At 42.5% G+C, this 23,309-nt stretch overlaps 2 protein-coding genes across 2 annotated transcripts in view; both read left to right on the forward strand.

Annotated features, from left to right (window-relative positions):
- The window catches only part of FAT4 (FAT atypical cadherin 4), a 131,941-nt gene extending 123,585 nt beyond the window's left edge, over nucleotides 1-8,356 (forward strand). The window contains exons 16-17 of the mRNA XM_057428295.1: nucleotides 1,383-1,644; nucleotides 5,801-8,356. Of these exons, the coding sequence (XP_057284278.1) occupies nucleotides 1,383-1,644; nucleotides 5,801-7,680 (2,142 nt within the window). The 3' untranslated portion in view covers nucleotides 7,681-8,356. The remainder of the gene's footprint in view (nucleotides 1-1,382; nucleotides 1,645-5,800) is intronic.
- A 12,246-nt stretch (nucleotides 8,357-20,602) lies between these two features.
- LOC130609387 (protein transport protein Sec61 subunit gamma-like) lies at nucleotides 20,603-20,875 on the forward strand. Its single transcript, XM_057428304.1, has one exon. The coding sequence runs from the start codon at nucleotides 20,610-20,612 to the stop codon at nucleotides 20,814-20,816; it is 207 nt and encodes a 68-aa protein (XP_057284287.1). The 5' UTR covers nucleotides 20,603-20,609; the 3' UTR covers nucleotides 20,817-20,875.
- Nucleotides 20,876-23,309: the final 2,434 nt, after the last annotated feature.

A 23,309-nucleotide genomic window follows, 5' to 3' on the forward strand; every position in this document is an offset into this window, starting at 1 on the left:
ATCTCTTGATCCAAGTGGAGTACGTGCTAGATACTTCCAGTTCAGGCTGCTGCCAAGACATGAGCATGATCTTACAGCCATATTAAAGCCGATGCGAATGAGCAAAGTCCTCAGCTTGCATCACTAAAGAAGTAAATCTAGAGCATTGAACAGTTTCTGGAAATGAGAGCAGCATTCCTGTAGCCAGTGTGTCACCTCACAGTTCTTCCCAGGTTAACATTATTTTTCCTGGAACAAAGCACGTGAGGCTTGGAGAGCTTTCAACAAACCTGGGGCTTCAACCTTGCCTGGACTATCTATGCGTGTGCATGTTCTGCATATGCATGCTACAGACCAACTGAGAGGAACACGAGGGAAAACAGTCATCTTATTTAAGGTGTATGACCAAGCCTGCAGAGTATGGAAGGAAACTTGCAACAAGTTGCAGAGCTACCCTATACAAGTTGTGCACAATGGGGACACCATTAGGAGGTCATTTGACTACCTGACTTTTATGCAGTATTTGAGAAGCTGGCAGATTTGGATGTTGGGTTTTTTTTAAATCTTAAATGCACAATTTGCACAGATCTCATTTTGGGATCGTTTAATGTTGAGCTAATAAGAGGTTTGAAATCGTACTTTCGCATGATTCAACAGAATTGCGAGGCGTCATTCCTAGATGAAAAGCTGAAAAGTTTTTCATGGAATATAGTAGTACTTTTTCTTCTTAAACAGCTCACAAGTTTAAAAGTAAGCTCATGTAAGCCCCAGTTGAAAATTCACACAAAATAATACACTTTGCAACACTTCAGAGAACACAACTATTTTCCTGCGGAAAAACAGATTATGAAATGGGAAACCTGCTCAGTTCCTGCCATGCTGTATATATTCTTACAGTGTGGTAATGAAAACTAGATGCAAGGTTTTAGGGCAAGGACAACATATGTTTACTCAGCAAAGCATTTTCCACACTTGAATTGAAGAAGGAGGAGAAATTATTCTTTTGTCAGATAAAATGTTTTGTCACATGCATGCCCTATTGCTGGCCTGTTTCCTCACTTCTCTTATGAGGTTAGCCAAGGAATGAGTGGAGGGTAGCTCTTAAGTTTTCTACAAATGCAATGGCATATTTAATCGAGGTCAAATTTTTAGTACTAAATTATTAATATGCATACAGTATTAATATATATTAATATTGAGTTTCAAATACAGATAAATATGTAATTGATACTTTTCCAGTACAAAACAATTATTTGGGGAAAAATACTCACAGGCTTTCTATTATAACTAAAGCCATGTGCTTTTGTACCTGTAATGAATTGAGATTACACTGGTTATGTGTGTATATTAGTGATTATGCGTATATAATTTTAAAATCATGCCTTTTGTATTCTTCTGGTCAGATAAAAGGTGGGAAAGTGCATTACATATCCGATGCTGGAACTGCTGGGAAAGTGGAAAGAAATATCCCAGAAATATACACTGCAGATGGCCAGTGGCATTCGGTACTCATTGAGAAGAATGGATCTGCGACTATCCTGTCCATCGACAAGACTCATAGCCGAGACATTCTCCATGCCACGCAAGACTTTGGTGGACTAAATGTTCTTACAATTTCTTTGGGAGGGATCCCATCAAGCCAGCCTTTCAAGAGCACAGTTGCAGGTGATTTCCGTTAATTTGTTTTAATATAGTGCAGATAAACACATTTTGAACAGACAAAAGGTTTCTGCTTAAAGGTTATAGAAAGTACTGTAATTCTTTCTCAAGAATTAGAATACTTCCATCCTTTGCCAGAAAAACTACAGTATGAATGAGTAAGGATCACAGACTTTATTCCTTCAATGCACATTGCACCCTTGTTGTTTCCAAAACCAGGCACTCCATCTGCAGGGCTTTTTGGAGGCGGGGGTGGCTTTGCTTGCTTGTCTGTCAGTCAGTTGTTATCACTTTGTTATGCTAATGGAGAAGAAAGGACCTGTTCTTTACCTTGGTCAGGATCTGAAAAATCAAGGCAAACCTTTCACTTGGACAAAAATGCTAAATAAGAACTTTGTCTCTGCAGGGTTTTAGTAAGTACTGCAGGATTTAGCCCATTATTAATATGATTAAAATATATTCTGAAACTCTAACTTCCTCCTGCCTTACCCTGCTGTCAAATGAAGAATAAGATTTATTTCTGAGTAACAGAAACCAAGGACAATAAGGAGCCACCCTCTGACTGACGTCTAGCTGTTAAGAAGTAAATCAGTCTCTCTGAAGAGTTAAAGAAACCATCCTAAACCCTGGCAAAAGAATTAGATATCATATGTTTGATATGATTCCCCCAGTGACAAGTAAAGATGGAAGTGATTTCTAGCTACAAACTCCGAGATACTCCAGACAATGCAGACCTAGGCTATACAGAGTTTTTATGTTGAAAAAAAATCTTCCTGACATCAAGAATTATGACCAAATAAAGTATTTTTGGGTAGAGCAAATTCACAGTTCACATTTGTGAATTTTGGATATATGGATGCTGTGACCTTTACACTTTTTGCATGTACTTTTTATGAGTAATGCATGCATATTAAAATCAGAGGTTTTTAGGAGAGCTGCAACAAAGAAAAACAAGGACACTAACTTCTCACCACTGCCCGATGCTGTGGCAAACAAACAAATTAGGAATGTCTGGCTTCCATTAGGAATACACAATCCAAAATCTCTTATTCATGTGATTTTATTTTATTTTAATACTGGATTACATTGTGTACAACATACCAAGGATTTACAAAGGGGGTAGAATAAAACTCTTCATGAACTCAGAGTCAACAATGTCTGCAGTACTGTTAAAGTCAGACAAAAACATACATGGGTTCCAGTGCTGTGAAGGTGGAATATCCAGTAAATATCCTTTGAAATCCAGGTAGACCTGACAAAATCCCAGTTGCTGTTAATCACATCACGGCTGCAAGGGACCACCAAGTACACAGCAAAGTAATCGTCCATTTTGCTTGGGCTCCCACCTGAACCTAAATCCACAGTCTGGAAGGCTATAAATCTTTAATATCACCTCATACAACTTGTGTATGTTTGCTGTTTCATGATAGAGTAAATATTCATGCTGAAGTTGTGGCTGCCCCATCCGTGAAAGTGTTCAAGGCCAGGTTGGACAGGGCTTTGAGTAACCTGGTCTAGTGGAAGGTGTCCCTGCCCATGGCAGGGGGTGGGAACTAGATGAGCTTTAAGGTCCCTTCCAAAACAAACCAGTCTGTGATTCTCTGATTCATAACATTTATCTCTGTGCTACACATTTTTACAGAGATTTCCACAATTACTCACAGAGTTACTATTCATAATGGCTGTTCTTCTATTCCAGCAGTATTGGAATGGAAATACAAAAAGGTTTGCAGAAATAAACCTTTCTCTGACACTACTAATGCATGGAAAATTTCCTCCTGTTTGTTGTATCACCCAAGTATGATGCTTCAGAACTGAGTAGTGGCACTTTCCTTCTCCTTGTTGATTAATGTTATTGATAATAGCTGATACATTTGGTCTTTAATAATATAACCCTGTAAGCCTGGCACCACAGATGGCATCCCAAGGGGAAAAATCAGAAGTTAAGCAGAAAAAAGCATGTTTCCTACAGCAACCACACATGTGAACACTGAGTACATAAGTTACAATCACATTTCTGCGTACCATGTTGTCACAGCTCTGAGTAGAGGTCAGCATAAGGTTGTATAATCCTAAAACCCTCACAGAAAGGAATAAGTCTGGGGAACAGAGAATTTTTAGCCTGGCAAAAGGCTGGATTTTCCTGCGATCTCACACACAACCATCACACAAAGGCCAGGGATAATCCCAGCTCCCTGGGCTCTCAGGCACTGAAACTCTGTGTCACTACTATCATGGTAGCACCACAACCGAGCTACAGGAAGTATGGAACTTTGGGCCACTCCAGATTGAGAGACATGAAAGTATTGCCATGATTTTAGGAAACAGTAAGACAGGAGGCTTAACTGAGGCATGAAAAGTAACTTCAGCTCAGAATAGGGGAGACAGCAAAGCACAAAAGTAAAGGGGGTGGAAGTTGTTCCCTGCTAGCACAGCCAAGCCAGCTGCGCACAGGTCTCTGTATGGATGATAAGAAGTTTTAGAATGATGAGAAAATAGGAACCAAAAGCATTTAAGTATATTGAATGTAGTCATTAGAAGGAATATTTGTTAAGATTAATTTTAAAGACATGAAATACTATTAGAATAGATGTTTCCCTATGGTAACCATTTGAATGCTTGGCTTATTTGCTGAACAATAGAGCCTTTCATTTAGCTTCAGTGAAATGGGTCTATAAATTGAAAATTGAGTCAGTTTAACAATATATTTTTAGAAAATATAATGTTACTGCAAAATATAACCATTTGCTCATTGCTTAGTATTTTGGCAAAATCATTTTGCTTCAAGGGGAAACTACATTATAATAAAGATCTGAGAATATAACCTTCAGACTTCCTTTAATGAGTATATCTGTAAGATAAGCACACTGCAATCACAAAATATCCATTTGCATTGCAAACCTCAGGTTTAATCTGCTCAGTGAGCAGCAGAGTTGAGTCTGTGTATAAGCAACCTGGTTTTACCCAAAATGCATTTTTTCATTCAATTTTATATTTTCTCCTTGATTTGAACTTTATTCCCAGTCTCCAAGCATGAAGTAGGGACTTCCTCATGGGACAGTAGCGCTTTCTCCTGTGCAGCCTATGTAATTCTTAAAACCCAGATCAACATTTAAAAATACATTTAGGCTTCTGCTTCCACTTGCCTGTTTTTTTTTTCAGATTTAATGAAAGCAAAGGGAGTGTAAAATTTCTTACAGGTCTTCTAGAAAACCTGACATGTTAATTTCATCTTAATTGCAGGGTTGATACATTTTATGTACTTACCTAAGAATGTTTTTGTTGTTTTGAAATCTTAGTGTAGATGTTAAAAATACTGGTATCTTTCAGAATTCCTGTTTGGCAAACTTAAAAGAACCAAATACCTTTTACAAGATATCTTGGTATCATTTACGTATGTGCCGCGCACATATCTTCATAGAAATTAATTACCTTCTTATCTTTAATCTCCATTTCTAGATGTGAAAATCGTAAGTTTTGAAAGGTGCATATATAGAAATTATGTGAGGAGCTTCAAGCATGCCAAGCCTTTACTTAATCTTGTTCTGATTAAAAGTAGATTTCAGTTCCTATCTAATATGAACCCCCCAAAATTATCAAAATTTTATGAACAAAATAGTCATTACAAACTAAGAGGTAATATTTAACAAAAGCAACAAAATGTAACATTCCTTACTCCAGAATCTAAAGGATTCAGATTCTTAGGTACTGAAATGTCTGTGAATGGGGTATCCTGCTAGCAAAATGTGAAGTTACTCAGATATTGCACTGTTATGTGGTTAATATTGCAGATATTTTTACATTAATCACAATATAAGGTAAAAATGCAGGGGAGCAACTGCAAGCTCAGTACACTTAAGATTCAGTAATGAAAATATGGAGTATTAAACAACACGATTTACCACTCATGCTGCTTCACACGACATCACAAAATAAGGCTGTCGCCTCCATTCTAGCACTGGGGTTTCCATTTTTTTTACTTCTTTGTTTGTGTTTCCCTTTTTATTTCAGGGGGGCAAGAGGCACACCATAGATCTTGCCATCTGCTGATCCAAAAGGTTTCCCCTTTAGCATGACATTGATGCTTAGAGTGTCTTTGGATTCTGTTGAGAGTGCATTATCAGTATTCAGGTCCTGACATGACTGTTGCTTTTCCTCCTAGGCTTTGATGGCTGCATCGCCTATATCAAGTATGGCAGGGAGAGCCTTCCCTTTGCTGGCAGGCACAGCCTCGCCACTCTCTCCAAAACAGACCCCTCAGTGAAGATTGGCTGCCGCGGCCCCAACGTCTGTGCCAGCAGTCCCTGCTGGGGTGAGCTGATGTGCATCAACAGGTGGTACGCCTATCAGTGCGTCCCGCCGGGTGCCTGTGCCTCCAACCCCTGCCAAAACGGGGGCAGCTGTGAGCCTGGGCTGCACACCGGCTTCACCTGCAGCTGCCCTGAGGCGTATGCAGGACAGACATGCGAGGCAGTGGTGGCGTGCCTGGGGGTCCTGTGTGCCCCAGGACATGAGTGTAGAGCAGGGATCAATGGTGGCCACATCTGCCTCCCAGCCCCACACCCCACCGAGCTGTCCCTGCCCCTCTGGGCCGTGCCGGCTATCGTGGGCAGCTGCGCGACGGTCCTGGCGCTGCTTGTCCTCAGCCTCATCCTCTGCAACCAGTGCCGAGGAAAGAAGTCGAAAGGTCCGAAAGAGGAGAAGAAAAAGGAGAAGAAGAAAAAAGGGAGCGAGAACGTGGCATTTGATGACCCTGACAACATACCACCTTATGGCGATGATATGACTGTCCGGAAGCAGCCTGAAGGAAACCCAAAACCCGATATCATCGAAAGAGAAAACCCATATCTCATCTATGATGAAACTGACATCCCGCATGCCACAGAGACGATCCCCAGTGCCCCACTGGCTTCTCCCGAGCCCGAGATTGAGCACTATGACATTGACAACGCCAGCAGCATCGCCCCCTCTGATGCTGACATCATCCAGCACTACAAGCAGTTTCGGAGCCACACGCCCAAGTTCTCCATCCAGAGGCACAGCCCGCTGGGCTTCGCACGGCAGTCCCCCATGCCACTGGGAGCCAGCAGCTTGACTTACCAGCCTGCCTATGGGCAGGGCTTAAGGACAACATCTTTAAGCCACTCAGCATGCCCTACTTCCAACCCCCTGTCTCGGCACAGCCCCGCGCCCTTCTCCAAGTCATCGACTTTCTACAGGCACAGTCCAGCAAGGGAGCTGCACCTCGCCATAAGAGAGGGGAGCCCGCTGGAGATGCACAATGATGGCTGCCAGCCCGGCATTTTCAACTATGCCACTCGGCTGGGGAGGAGAAGTAAGAGTCCACAGACCATGGCAAGCCACAGCTCCCGACCAGGAAGCCGCCTGAAGCAGCCCATTGGGCAGATACCTCTGGAGACTGCTCCCCCAGTGGGGTTGTCCATTGAAGAGGTGGAAAGACTGAACACCCCTCGGCCCAGAAACCCCAGCATCTGCAGTGCAGACCATGGCCGGTCCTCTTCTGAGGAGGACTGCAGAAGGCCCCTGTCCCGGACAAGGAACCCAGCCGATGGTATTCCTGCACCTGACTCTTCCTCTGACAGTGACTCCCATGAGTCCTTCACCTGCTCAGAGATGGAGTATGACAGGGATAAGCCCATAGCGTACACCTCCAGGATGCCCAAGTTATCCCAGGTCAATGAGTCCGATGCGGATGATGAGGACAACTATGGTGCCAGGCTGAAGCCCCGGCGGTACCCTGGCCGCCGTGGTGAGGGGGGCCCGGTGGGGGCACAGGCGCCTGCCACCAGCACCGGGGAGAGCTCCCTGCCTGTGAAGCTGGGGCAGCAAGCGGGAAGCTTCAACTGGGACAACCTCTTGAACTGGGGCCCTGGCTTTGGACATTATGTGGATGTTTTCAAAGATTTAGCATCACTGCCTGAAAAAATAGCAGCAGCAGCAGCAGCAGCAGCGAGTGAAGACAGCAAAGGTGGTACAACACAGCCTGTTTCCAAGGAGGGGGAAGCAGAACAGTATGTATAGGCTTTATCTCCTGGTATTGCCACAGTGCAAAGCCACGGGGACTGGTCAAACCATTATATGGTTGTAAAAAGCAAAGGTCAGCATTTGAACCCCAGGCCAGTTTGGTTGGAGGAGACTTTAAAAATAATAACCATTATGCTGCTGAAAGAGACTTAACAAAAAAAAAAAAAACATGAACAAAGCAAACCATTTTTAATTTAATTGTGCTTGGATGAATTTATTTCTCCTGCATGCATTGTATTTGAAAGCAAGATATTTGGCATGAAGCCTTTGAAAACGGTTTCCTATTTACCATTGTTTGGTTTGTGATTCTTAAATTAATAATGCTTTGTTCCGAAAATGAACTATTTTTTTTTTTCATTGTGAAGGATGTGTATATTGTCTCCAGCTACTAATATGTTTTACGATCCAAGAGTATTGAGGATTTAATTTTCCTTAAGAAGTACATGGAAGAAGGGTGGTGAATGAAGGAATTAATTATACTAGTAAGGTGTCTCAGAAAACGTAGTTACCGTATCCTGCAGTTGCTCACATGTAACTTTATGGATGAAATCAGCTTGAATAATTGCTGGCAACAGTGCTGTAAATCTTATTCCATACAAGAGGTGCTAGAAGCAGCTCAAGCCAGTCAGCACTTTAGGAGTTTTTTAATTTTCAGCTTGTTTGTTTGGGGGGGAGGGTGTTTTTTCCTTTTTTTTTTGTTTTCATTTTGTTTTCATTTTGTTTTTTTTGACAAAGTTGTGTGAGAGCTTCTGAATCTCTATGAAATATTTTGGGGATGCTTAACCCTGGTCCCTGCCCACCCCCTTCAGTGCTTCCGGTGGGTTGGAGCATTCAGCAGCCCAACCCCATCCACAGCAGCAGTATGGTGAGTGGGAGCATTTCTTGGTCTCTCATCTAGGTTGTGCTGCTGCTGCTGCAGTCTGTGCTTCTCCCCAGAGTTCATCTTCCCATCTGTACTATGGAAAGGTAGGAAAAACACCTACCTACCTCACAGGGGTGTTGTGAGATTAGTTAACTCATCTGAAGTGCTTAGACATTATAAAGCACTATAATAAGTATTATCATAATTATTATTAAAGCACTGCCTAGCCTTTATGACCCTGGAGTGGCATTTTCTGCATTAGATGATTTTCTATGATGGAAACTTGGAAGAATTATTTATTGTATAGAAAATTACTGCACTCTAGCATTTTGGAGCGGATATGAGGGAAAACTACTTGTAGATTCATTAATGTAGCTTACTGTTTGTCCCAGATTCCCTAAAGTTTTAGGTAAAGTAGAACCTCACAAAGTCCTTACGTTTTCATGCAGATCTGATGAACCTATCGTACTGTGTAAAAACTTAAATTTTGTTTTGTTTTGTTTTGTTTTTTACCTAAGCTGTGTTTTTATATCAATATTTTCCTATGCTGAATAGTTTTCTTACTTTCAGGGAAGGTAAGAAAAATACTTTTTTTACATTTGTTACTTATGTAACATCCATATTTTTCACGTTTTGATAAAATTGTAACATACTGTATGCTTTCTACCTGTAAATGCCAATAATAGAATTAAAATATTTATTTAAAATCTTCAGTATGTGTTACTGGAAAGCTTTCATCCTTTCTCTCTCATTTCCACTCCTTTGTCTTTTACTAGCTTTTTACTCAGAAGGTGGGCTTTAAGAAGCAAGGTGATGTAAAATTATGCATTTGGAGTTCATGAGTGACCTTGCTGTGACTGAAAACCAGCAGGATAGAGAAGATGGTATTGTGATGTTGTTGAGCCTAAGATAATGTCAAAATGTACCAAATCTAATTTTAGTTTTCTAACAGAATAAAACTGTATTTTAGTCCATAAGGGTTTATTAGAAAAAACTGGTTTTACATTTGTAGCTCTGCTCAAAGCTGAAGCTTTCCAGTACACAGATAGTTAGGAGTGTGAGACCAATAGCTTTCTTTAATAAAGCAGCAGTTGAACAATAAATAACTACATTTTTGTATATTTGTAAGAAAGTAAATAAAATACAACTTGTTAGAGAATGCAGAGTGAAAAAGTTAAGACTTCAGGCAAGAGGTGAGTTCTGAGGTTACACTTTGAATTAGTGGTGTTTTGTTTAAAGAACTTACTTAGAAAAACAGTAATTCAAAGGGGCTTTTTCATTTGTTACTCATTTGGTATAGAGGTTTTTGGTCAGTTTGTCTGTGAACCAGCAATGAAGAACCAACTCTTTTTGGATAAAAATGCTGCCAATTTCATCTTGCTCCACAACAGTGAAAAGATAATGGCTCAAAGTAGCCCACATTTGTATCTAAGTAGTTTCATCTGAAATAACAACAGATCCACAAATTATTTTGGAGTTTGAGAAGCTGCTGTAATTAAACATCTGTTAAAAAGCTGTATGTTTAGTTTGAATATTATCCTTTAATATGAACTTGTACCACATCCAAGCAGTGATTTTAATAACACATGAAAACTTCAACAAATGAAATCTTTTAAATGTAACACCAAACACATTGCGATCTGCATTATGGCAGTTAGGCATTCTGAAATTATCAAAAAGTTTTGTTAAAGCAAAATAACATACATTGTGGACTTACAGAAAAGTTATATCATAACTTGAATGCAATTCGCAGTTTATCGAGTTGTAGTGCGTTCCTCTAAATGTTGACACTTGCTGTGACATACAAAAGTACATTTTACTGATTTCCTTGTTTCCCTGTTACTGAAAAGCACAGAGATTTTTTAACACTTAACCATATGATTCATTTCAGCCCTTTTTTTTTTTCTTTTTTTTAATTCTTTCATCATGAGGATCAGAAAAGGGCTCCACGTGAATCATATGAAACAATCATCCAAAGTTATTAGAGTCATGAGGAGTGAGCTGCATAATTCCCCTGGTTCATCATCAGAATTGCACAGTCCTCTTTCAAGATCTGGGACATATTATAAGTCACAAATATGTGGAGAACAGTCTGCACTGCTCTCTTCAGTGCACAGAAGCCTCCAAACACATCTCGTCAGCAATTTGACTTGGTGACCTATCTTTCTGCTAGTAGCTTGCAGAGAGACCTCCTTTTTCTTTCCTCTGGGATGAGGGAGAGAACTGTGCCACTGCCCACCTTCTTCTAGAGAGTTTCAGCTGAACTTTCATTGCTGTCTCAGATGGGGATATTTTCTCCTGATGACTAATTAGGTGAAAATGGATGGGGATATGTCAGATTTACTCACCATTCTCTTATATGCCTATGAAAATGGAAGCTAACAGAGTTTTGAAATACTGAGATTTGTGTTAGGGGTATAAATTATTAAAAGAAGTGAAATCTAGATTAGTCTGATTCAAGACCTTCCAACATTTTTCAACAGTTAAGTAATTTAAAACCTCAAAATTAATAGAAAGACTACATTAAAAAGGAATGTAAAGTCCCACATTCTGCTAAAAACATCCCCTGCTGACAAGCAGACAATGAATCTATGCTGCAGACCATGACCCATGTCAGGGTATCGGTTAGCAGTGCAAAATCCAGCTGGAGCTGCATTACTGCAGTCTGGAAAAGGTGTGGGAAGGTGGTGCAGATCTTGCTGATGCCTTCAAAACCAGACGATGGAGTCAGACGCTCCTCAGAGATGCACAGCAAAAAGACTAGAGACACCAGTGGTCATAAGGTAATGGATATTGTTCTGGCAATGGGAGCAGCTAGGTGTGGGAAGAGATTACCAAGTGGTGTTATGGCACCCCTGTCCCTGACAATATTCAAAACTTGCTTGGACAACATACTATTGAACCTCAACTGACTTCATAGCCAGCTTTGCTTTGAGCAGGGCATGGGATCACATGACCTCCAGCAATCTGTCCCAACCTGAATGATCCTGTGATTTCAGGTGTGTTCTGTACCCTTCATTTCCCCATCCTGTTATAGAAAGAAATGGGTGAGATGTGCTGGCCTGGGGCACCGTTCCACTAGCACTGATACATTTGAAGATCTTTCCATCAGAGTCACAAATGAGGAGTGCAACGAGCACCCTGAGCTGATACCAGCAAATTAACTTAGCATCTTTACAGGAATTTACAGTATTTCATTAGTTTCTTCCTTGCAACACTGATTGAATTTAACTTTTGCCAGCCAACTCCTACAGGTTATAATCTAAAGTGCTGCTGAGATGATACGGTGCGTGCTTTTACTGAGCACCTCCTGTGCCACTTCAGAAGTACTGTCTTATTTGTTGTATTGTCGGTTATATTTGTGAAGCATAGAATTTAAATGATAATATCCTTCCAATTAAGTATTTAATTTAAATGTGTTGCCATGTAAAAGGCACTTTCTTAACTGAAATCTGTCAGAGACTCCTAATAAATGTTTTCTGTTGTGGGTCTTCTGACATTTGGGAAGGAGAATGAAGAGAAAAAGATTATTAAGAAGAAAGGTTGCTATTTTTTGAATTAAGACTGAGGGAAGAAGAAAGTGAAAAGGTCATTCTCTCTTCTTTCTCATGTTTGTGTTTTACTGTTCACCCTTTTATCCTTTTCCATATACATCTATGTATTCCTTCAACAGTCTTCCCTCTGTGAAGTCAGTGCTTTGTTCCTTTGGTCTTCTATAAATAGCACTTAATGAGGATGACTGACAGCATGTGTTCAAGTTGTTAGAGAGCATCACAGCCTGTCTTTTTAGAAAATTTGGATATTTGCCTTCAATTGGCCTTTCCTGTGTTTTATATGAACTTTCATCCAGCCAAGCCTTTTGAGAGCCTTTCCAACAAACAAATCCAGTTGGATTCTTAGTCACTTTTATAGCTTTTTCCCAGTGACTTCCAGGTTTCATCATCCGTTTGTACTGAGATGATCAACCACAGATAAAAGATAGAGTGTTTCTAAGTTAGATTTAGTGTTTAAAAGTGCCTTTATCTCTGACTTTCACAAGGTAAATTCTCCACAGAATTACTCTTCAATTTTATGGCCACATGTATTTCATATAGGAGCATGTACAAAATAAATAAAGGAATAATAGCATTGTAATAGTAGCAGGCAAATTTCTCAACAACTTCTAAATGTAAGGGGAAGAGTCCACAAAAGCAGGGCCAGATAGTTTGGCAACCTGCTAACACAAAACCAAAATCAAATTTCATTTGATTGCATTCTCCATTGGGAAGAAAATTCTGAGAACTGTTGTCTACTGCTAAAGATGAAAACTGCTTGAGGTTTAACCAGCTAGTGGTGAGAAACCCTTAGTAGAGACAGCATAGAAGCCATCTAGTGCATGGTACCTGTCAGACCTGGCCACCGGGCAGGTCTCAGCTGGGACTGGCAAGCCCTGACAGCATGCTTTGAGTTATTCAAGAGCCATAGTTGAGGGCAAGTTTAAAAGTGAAACTATATTTTGCCTCAGACCAAAGTGAAGGGCTGATTTCCAGGGACCACTCTGAAGTAATTCCACAGGAATGAACAAAATCTGTTCCTCTAATTTGCCATTTACTGGTGGGGAAGAAAAAGGCTCTCAATCTGTGGTCCTAAGGAAATTTTTGGGGGATGGATGCAGTTTTCAGAAGCTTCCACCAACTTGGCTCGAGCTCTTCAAGCTCTTTTTCAGCTGAGAACTGGCAAAGAACTGGTTACAGGAAGACCCTGCATGGTGCTTTATGCCAGTCTAACAGCAGCATGCTCTGCCCGTTCTCTGCGATTGTTATGGATCATACTGTAGGTGCTTGCAGCTCTACGTCACCCCATATCTAAAACAATCTTCCTGCTCTCTGCTTTCAGTGGAGGGCAAAACGAGGATCCCCCAAGATGTTGCTTTCCCCCCTCCCTTACAATGGAAGGCACAACTAGCAATGGATAGAGAATGAGTAGAAATGACTCCTAACCACCGGTAAACAGGAAGGCCTAAGTAAATGCATTTAACTTTATTTTAAATCCTTTAGGGGGAGCATTTTCAGGGAGCCATCAAACACTATCAGCTAGAACAAAATGAAGGTAAAAGTTCTTTATCCAAAAATTTTCTTCAGTCAGGGCAAATCAACAGTATACCAATGAAAAGCCAAAATCATTGCAGCCTTTCTAGACTTCTGCCTGAGCCCCAAGGACGATGTCTGGTATATCACACAATTCAGAAGTTGAGTCAGCTACTGTGTCAAAATTGTCAAGACAAGAAAGTGAGATAGCTTGAGGTGGAACCCATGAAGACCAGAAACTTCAGTGTAAAAAGATGTGCCAGACTGAAAAGCCAGGAGAAAAAGAAGAGATCGAGTGAGCAGCAGCAGAACATAGAAAGCCATGATGGGATCAGAATTTCCTATATATTTCCAAGTATCTCCACCCTTATTGCCACAATCAGCATATACAAGGGAGCAGTTCAAGTGTGTGGGATTAGCAACTATTGTGTAACCTGAAAAAAAAGATGTCAACAGACATTCTAATTACAAAGGAGAATAGTTTTATGCACGTTAGTAAGTTGATGCATACACATAGCAATGTATGCATGTAGGCATTCATGAACATGCTTTCCATATGGCAATTAATACCTGGCAAATTCCATGGCAGGACTCCATGATTGGAAAACAGATTAGCAACCTCTCCCCTGCCCTGGTAATAAAACAACACCAAAAAAAATCCCACTGTTCTGTATATTTCTGTGCATTCTCTTAAAACACTGACTCTTTGTGCAGCCCTTCAGACAAGGAGTAGGGAAAATAAACAGGTCTCTGTCTTCCCATTTGTTGGTTTATTTCCCCTGAGTCTTTTAAAAGCCAGAGCCTGATTTAGTAATTAGTGTTTGCTCCTGCATATCTTGTGCAATTAGCTGAAACAGCAAATTAGGGAATAAGAAATAAACATTAATATAAAAAACAAACCTTAATATAAGAGAACATATACCAAATGAGAAATTGATATTGTTGAGTCATTCAAAAATCACACTTTGGTGCAATGATCTACAATAATTCCAAGTATGGATTGTAATTTCCTTTAAAATACAACTCCCTCGTAATAATGTCTTTATTAAAACAGTTTGTTAAACCTTGGCAAAGGCACTGTATGGCAGCATCGTTGTGTAAGAATTCCTCGTAGTTTGTAGAAAGCTAAGTGAGAACTGGAATGGTTTGTGTCTCAAAATAACTGCTGGTAAAAGTATTAAGAAGCAAAAGGAACAATTTTGGCAATTTTTTTACACCTGTAGAATACATCGTTTGCAATATTTCCAGGACAGCATTCCTAACTGCCTGTGAATTTCTGCCTAAATATTTATTTATAAGTGAGGAAGTGCTTTTGCAATGGGATGTTAATTGACATTTCAGTCTTAACCCATTACTGTCAGTAAGAAAAAGGATAAGCAAAAGCTTGTCATCTTCTCAGTGTTCTGTCACCTTTCTTGTTACCCATGTTCTTCTTCAAAAGCTTTTTGGCTGAACAGGTGAGCAAATAATACTTTATGAATGCAGGAAATCAGCGTGTTTTCTAATGAGCTGCTGCAGAAGCAATGACAATCACTAGCAAGTGGTCCTTTTCTTTAGGAAACTCAACATCACAGTATCACAGTATCACAGTATGTTAGAGATTGGAAGGGACCTCGAAAGATCATCTAGTCCAATCCCCCTGCCGGAGCAGGAACACCTAGATAATGTTACACAGGAATGCGTCCAGGCGGGTTTTGAATGTCTCCAGGGAAGGAGACTCCACAACCTCCCTGGGCAGCCTGTTCCAGTGTTCCGTCACCCTCACTGAGAAGAAGTTTCTTCTCAAGTTTAAGTGGAACCTCTTGTGTTCCAGTTTGTACCCATTACCCCTTGTCCTATCATTGTTTGCCACTGAGTAGAGCCTGGCTCCGTCCTCGTGACACTCCCCCTTTATATATTTATAGACACTGATAAGGTCACCCCTCAGTCTCCTCTTCTCCAAACTATAGAGACCCAGCTCCCTCAGTCTTTCCTCATAAGGGAGATGTTCCACTCCCTTAATCATCTTTGTTGCCCTGCGCTGGACTCTCTCCAGCAGCTCCCTGTCCTTCTTGAACTGAGGGGCCCAGAACTGGACACAATACTCCAGATGGGGTCTCACCAGGGCAGAGTAGAGGGGAAGGAGGACCTCTCTCGACCTACTAACCACCGCCCTTCTAATACACCCCAGGATGCCATTGGCCTTCTTAGCCACAAGGGCACAGTGTTGGCTCATGGTCATCCTGTTGTCCACTAGTACCCCCAGGTCCCTCTCCCCTACACTGCTCTCTAACAGGTCATTCCCCAACCTATACTGGAACCTGGGGTTGTTCCTGCCCAGATGCAGGACTCTACACTTTCCCTTGTTATATTTCATCAAGTTACTCCCTGCCCAACTCTCCAGCCTATCCAGGTCTCGCTGGATGGCAGCACAGCCTTCTGGCGTATCAGCCACTCCTCCCAGCTTAGTGTCATCAGCAAACTTGCTGATAGTACACTCAATTCCCTCATCTAAATCATTGATGAATATATTAAATAATACCGGTCCCAGTACTGACCCTTGAGGCACTCCACTAGTTACAGGCCTCCAACTAGACTCAGCCCCATAGACTACAACTCTCTGGCTTCTCTCCTTCAGCCAGTTCGCAGTCCACCTCACTACCTGATCATCCAGTCCACACTTCCTCATTTTAGCCGCGAGGATGCTGTGGGAGACTGTGTCAAATGCTTTGCTGAGGTCAAGGTAGACCACATCCACCGCTCTGCCATCATCCATCCACCGTGTTATTTCCTCATAAAAGGCTAAGAGATTGGTCAAACATGATTTCCCCCTGGTGAAGCCATGTTGACTGCCCCTCATAACCTTCTTATCCTTGATATGCCTTAAGATGGTACCAAGGATAAGGTGTTCCATCACTTTCCCAGGGATGGAGGTGAGGCTGACCGGTCTGTAGTTACCCGGGTCCTCCTTCTTGCCCTTTTTGAAGACTGGAGTGACATTTGCTTTCCTCCAGTCCTCAGGCACCTCTCCCGTTTCCCAAGACTTGGTAAAGATGATGGAGAGTGGTCTAGCAATGACTTCCGCCAGTTCCCTCAGCACCCGCGGGTGCATCCCATCTGGACCCATGGATTTATGGATGTCCAGATTGCTCAACTGGTCTCTAACCCATTCCTCATCGACTAAGGCAAACCGCTCCGTCGACCTGACTTCATCTAAGGTCTCAGGGGTACAGGGCTCTTCAGGACTGCCCGCAGCAGAGTAGACAGAGACAAAGAAGGCATTCAGTAACTCTGCCATCTCTTTATCTTCTGTCACCAGGGCACCCATCCCGTTCATCAGTGGGCCTACATTGCCTCTGGTGTTAGTTTTGTCTGCCATGTATTTGAAAAAGCTCTTTTTGCTGTCCTTGACCCTTCTTGCCAGGTTTAATTCTAAGGATGCCTTAGTCCTCCTAGCTGCCTTCCTACATCCTCTAGCAGCAGCCTTATATTCCTCCCAAGTGGCCAGCCCCTCCTTCCATGACCTGTAAACTCTCCTCTTCCACTTGAGCATACCCAGCAATTCCCTGTTTAGCCACGCAGGTCTCTTGGCCCTCTTCCTTGACTTCCTACGTGTCGGGATGCTCCGATCTTGAGCACGGAAAAAGCAGTCCTTGAATGTCAACCAACTATCTTGGGCCCCTTTACCTTCAAGCAGCCTTGCCCATGGGATTTCCCCTAGCAATTGCTTGAAAAGGCCAAAGTTTGCCCTGCTAAAGTCCAGGGTTGCAATTCTACTTGGTATTCTACTAGTCCTGCCACACAAGATCCTGAACTCCACCATCTCGTGGTCGCTGCAACCAAGGCAGCCCTCAACCCTTACTGCTTCGACCAGATCCTCCTTGTTAGTGAGGATGAGATCCAGCAGCGCTCCTCTCCTGGTCGGCTCATCCACCATTTGCAGGAGGAAGTTATCATCCATACACTGGAGGAACCTCCTGGACTGTGGCTGGGTTGCCGAGTGGTCCTTCCAGCAAACATCAGGGAAGTTAAAATCCCCCACGACGACCACGGCCTGTGACTGTGAGGCCGCTCTCAGCTGCCTGTAGAAGGCCTCGTCAACTTCCTCACCCTGATCCGGTGGTCTGTAACAGACACCTACAACAGTATCCCCCCTGCCAGCCTGCCCCTTAATTCTCACCCACAGACTCTCAACTCGCTCATCATCTGTCCCTGGACAGAACTCAGTGAATGAATGTCTTCTGAAGGAGGCTAATCTGTTTGAGAGTTAATCAAAACTGAAAGCACTTAAGAGTTACAGGATGTAAGAATGAAATCCTTTAAAAGTGAAAAATCTAACCTATAGGAGAACCCCACCATTTCAGCAATTGTATTATGAAATTGCATAAAACTGGTTTCCCAGAAATGCCACCAGAAAGCCAAATAATGAGATTATTTCATACATATTGAATATACTTCTGTTAAAGTTACCCACAGAATCTGTAGTGCTGCACTAACAGCACCACCCAATCACTCAAAGCACAGCAAGTAGAAAACAGAACTTAATGAACAAATAGGTCATTGAGGATAACAATTGTTACGTACCTCTCCTGAAGGAGTCATTCCTGGTAAGTTCCAGTGATGCTCAAAGCTTGTAGCCTCAGTTTTATTAGGGAACTACTTTTCAGCTGTGGCAAATTACACATTGTGGGTGTCATCTGGGACTTTTCTAACTCTCTTATGTTTATGGGTTTGGTCCATCTTTTATTCGAAAGTAGTTTGCAGCTCGACACATGTGAAAGAGGTAAGAAATATTCTCATTACTTCAAAATAACTGCTTTTTGTGATTGAAGTTTTTAACTGCAGTAAGGAGTAGTTTATTATGGGGAAAATTATATTAAATTATATGCACTCTGACTTCTTTTCCTCGTGTTAGCAGAAATCCTGTTGTTGTTTGCTGTTCTGTACCCCAATTGGTTTTCTCATTATTAGTTTTGTTCACCTGTTCTTAGCATTAAAACCTATGGCAGATTTTTATTAAGCTAACACTGCAGATAGGAATGCATGTGAAACCTTTCAATACTGCTCAGCAGTTTGCAGTGAAGGGGACTCTTCTTTTTTGTTGATTCGAGCACACACTGAATAATTGCATCTGACAAGGTTTTGAAGCTTTGTCAAATTTTCCTTTGCCTTCTGATTTTGGTTGCTTCTGCTTTGACTTTAAGATGTCCCTGGATGTTTGTCACAGGAACTTGGCTGTTTGTTTTAAAGTGACATTCAATGCTCTGAAGAAAGCAGTGAAGTATGACAAATCTGTAATTGTGTCATTTTTTCTTTTTCCACCCATGAAATAGCTAGACGTGTGCATACCTAACTGTTCTACTCGTGCAGTACACTATGTCCTGGATTTTTAATAGGACTTCTCTGTAGCTAGTTTAGGAGTCTAGGACTCGGGGGTGTTTTTCCACTTATAAATTAACTTTGTGACTTCTGTAAAGCACTGAGAGTTTTTAATCTGGCAAATGTCAATGACAAGAGAAAGGCTATGGTACAATGAGTGCGAGAACCTTTTCCAGTTTGTCTCATCAGCTTTTCTCTGCCCTTTGGCAGGAGATGCTGTTGCTTCGTGAAAACAGCACTGCAGATACTATAGTGCCTGATAAACAAAGGTAATAAGAAAAACCAATGTGTTCATGCACAACAAGCCAGCTTATGAAGCTAAAATCTGCCCTTAATAAATGCTTTTAATAGATCAAATGGTGCATATTCCTGGGACTAAGGGCTTCATACCGTTTGGTTTTTTTTGGTCTGAAGGGTTGATAGAGGGTAAATTTAGATTAAATATAAGGAAGAATTTCTTCCCTGTGAGGATGGTGACACTGCCACAGGCTGCCCAGAGAAGCTGTATCAGTATTCAAGGCTACGTTGGACAGATCTTTGAGCAACCTGGTCTAGTGGAAGGTGTTCCTGATGTTTTGATGTCAGAGAAGGGGACATGTTATCTCCAGCAATGCGTTCACATCTGTCTCTTAGCATCAGAACTGGACACACGGACACAGTTTTGAGCTCAGGCAGAGCAAGACTGGGCTTGCATGGAGGTTTTCCTACACCCTCTGTGGGCATAGACTGGTACCAGGGACTCCTGTGGGTCCCTAGGGAAGTGTAGCCTTGCTGCTTAGCTGATCACCACCCACAAGTTGTTGAGTTCTGGGGTTGGCTGCAATGAGCTGCTTTGTGGCAGGTTCACCCACCCCTGGTAAGGACCTGGCCAAAGCTGTCAGGATCTTCCCACCACAGATAGATCCTGGGAGCGCTCCGCTTGTGTGCAGCTCTTGTCGCAAACACAGGTATAGAAAGAGCCTGTGTGCAGCCGTGTGCAATTACCATGGCACACTTTACACACGGGAGGCATTTCCCTGCTAATTACCCGGTACCATTATCAAAGTGCCTGATCAACTTTGGCCACAGTTATTATAACATTGCAGCATTAACTGGTATTTGTGCCCTTACAGACACTGACAGCACATGCAGATCTCAGTGGCTACAGGCTGCTGTATTTCAGAATTAACACAGTAAGGGTTCAGTTGTGCTTTTAAAGAAAAGAAAAGGCTTAATATGGCAACAGGTGGGCTCACAAGCAAGGAAAGAAACAGCACACCAGGGGAAATGTGCATTTCAAACCCGTGTACTGTCACACATGGTAATTGCTGGTTTGGACAAGATGCTTCAGCTCCTTAAAAAGGCAGCTGACTTACAAACATCAGTGGTCTGTAAATGCTGTTGTTTTTCACTGAGTGGCAAGGGAGCTATTTAGATGTTTTGATTCTACACTGCTGTGGCAGTCTGTTGACTGCTATAGCATGACAGTATCCCTGAGGGGATAAAAAAAAGATTTGAAGCAAACAAACAGGGTTGCCACCTGTGAACCACTTTTGCTACCTAGAATAGATTTTACTTCTCTAATAATAATTTGTTAGACTCCTTATATGTCTTTGACTTTAAAAAATATCCAACGTGGCCTTGGCTTGGCAGCAGTAATCATGGATCAGGTAATGCAATTTGTGGAAGCTAGCTATCAGTTTGTAAAAGACTCCATAAAACTTGTCAAAAGATGCACCAAGCCTGACAGGAAAGATGTCCAGAAGATTGCCGTAGCAACAGCAACAGGCTTTGCGATAATGGGATTTATTGGTTTCTTTGTCAAACTGATCCACATCCCCATCAACAACATCATTGCAGGCTGCTGAATATTTATCATGAAGAACAAGGTGTTGTGACACTTGCTGCAAAGATTTCACAGCTTTAACTTGTTGATTTTGGGGTTATTTTTAGGCTCATAAAAGGTGGAAGCAAGGACAGGAGGCCTGGGAAGAATACAGGGATGTTGTCAGGGAAGCTAGGGACCAGATTAGGAAAGCTAAGGACCAGTTAGAGTTAAACTTGGCTAGGGATGTGAAAGGTTACAGGAAGAGATTCTATAGGTACATTGTGAATAAAAGACAGCGTGGGTGCTCTCCAGAAGCTATGAGGAGAACTTGCAACCCTGAATTTGGAGAAGGCTGAGGTTCTTAATGACTTCTTTGCCTCAGTCTTCACTGGCAAATGCTCCGACCACACCGCCCAAGTCTTGGAAGGCAGATGAAGGGACTGTGAGAATGAAGACCCTGTTGGAGAGGATCTGGTTCTAGACCATCTTAAGAACCTGAACGTTCACAAGTCCATGGGACATGATGAAATCCATCCGTGGGTCCTGAAGGAGCTGGCAAATGAAGTTGCTAAGCCAGTGGCCATCATATTTGAAAAATCATGGCAGTCAGGTGAAGTTCCCGATGACTGGAAAAAGGGAAATATAGCCCCCATTTTCAAGAAGGGGAAAATGGATGACCCGGGGAATTACAGACCAGTCAGTCTCACCTCTGTGCCTGGCAAAATCTTGGAGCAGATTCTCCTGGAGGCATGCTAAGGCACATGAAAAACAAGGTGCTTGGTGACAGCCAGCATGGCTTCACTAAGGGGAAATCCTGCCTGATCAATTTGGTGGCCTTCTATGATGGGGCTACAGAACTGATGGACAGGGGTAAAGCAGCTGATGTCATCTACCTGGACTTCTGTAAAGTGTTTCACACTGTCCCACACGACATCCTTGTCCCTAAACTGGAGAGACATTAATTTGATGGATGGACCACTCAGTGGATAAAGAACTGGCTGGATGGCTGCACACAAAGAGTTGTGGTCAATGGCTCAATGTCCAGCTGGAGACCAGTAACGAGTGGTGTCCCTCAGGGATCGGTGTTGGGACCAGTCTTGTTCAGCGTCTTTGTAGGTGACATGGACAGTGGGATTGAGTGCGCCCTCAGCAAGTTTGCCAATGACACCGAGCTGTGTTGTTCGGTTGATACCCTGGAGGGAAGGAATGCCATCCAGAGGGACCTTGACACGCTTGTGAGGTGGGCTGATGCCAACCTTATGAAGTTTAACCATGACAAGTGCAAGGTCCTACAGCTGGGTCGGAGCAATCCCAGGCACAGCTACAGGTTGGGCAGAGAAGAGATTCAGAGCAGCCCTGCAGAGAAGGACTTGGGGGTGTTGGTCAATGAGAAAATGAACATGAGCTGGCTTCAGTGTGCGCTTGCAGCCCAGAAAGCCAACCGTATCCTGGGCTGCATCAAAAGGAGTGTGACCAGCAGGTAGAAGTTTTCCACTTAAACTTGAGAAGAAACTTCTTCTCAGTGAGGGTGATGGAACACTGGAACAGGCTGCCCAGGGAGGTTGTGGAGTCTCCTTCCCTGGAGACATTCAAAACCCGCCTGGACACATTCCTGTGTAACATTATCTAGGTGTTCCTGCTCCGGCAGGGGGATTGGACTAGATGATCTTTTGAGGTCCCTTCCAATCTCTAGCATACTGTGATACTGTGATACTGTGAAGGAGGTGATCCTGCCCCTCTAATCTGCTCTTGTGAGACCTCACCTGGAGTATTGTGTGCAGTTCTGGTGTCCTCAACATAAAAAGGACATGGAACTGTTGGAACAAGTCCAGAGGAGGACCACGAGGATGACAAGGGGACTGGAGCACCTCCCGTATGAAGATAGGCTGAGAAAGTTGGGGCTGTTGAACCTGGAGAAGAGAAGGCTGCGTGGAGACCTCATAGCAGCCTTCCAGTATCTGAAGGGGGTCTATAGGGATGCTGGGGAGGGACTCTTCATTAAGGACTGTAGTGACAGGACAAGGGGTAATGGGTTCAAACTTAAACAGGGGAAGTTTAGACTGGATATAAGGAGGAAGTTTTTTACTGTAAGGGTGATGAGGCACTAGAATGGGTTGGGCAAGGAAACTGAATGCTCCATCCCTTGTGGTGTTCAAGGCCAGGTTGGATGAAGCCTTGGGTGAGATGGTTTAGTGTGAGGTGTCCCTGCCCATAGCAGGGGGGTTGGAACTAGATGATCTTAAGCGCCTTTCCAACCCTAACTATTCTATGATTCTATTCTATGGTTCTGTAATATAAAAACCATGAAGGGGTGAGGCAAAGAGTATCTTAATCAAACAGAGCCTCAGCTATGGGTCCAATATCTGGCTCACATGATGTTTGCAGCATAGTAACACTCCCACAGCTTCACTGATTTGACTCCTTAGTTGCATAAGGAAGAGACTGATCCTACTTTCCTGCCCCTAGCTCTGTTCTGTATTTTATACACCTACAGCTGTAGGACATCTGCTGAGACAGAAGATTCTACATAAAT

This window comes from Pezoporus wallicus, unplaced genomic scaffold, assembly GCF_028554395.1.
Source record: "Pezoporus wallicus isolate ANWC-B61680 ecotype Strahan unplaced genomic scaffold, APGP_CSIRO_Pwel_v1 scaffold_3294, whole genome shotgun sequence".
NCBI classification, from domain to species: Eukaryota; Metazoa; Chordata; class Aves; order Psittaciformes; family Psittacidae; genus Pezoporus; species Pezoporus wallicus.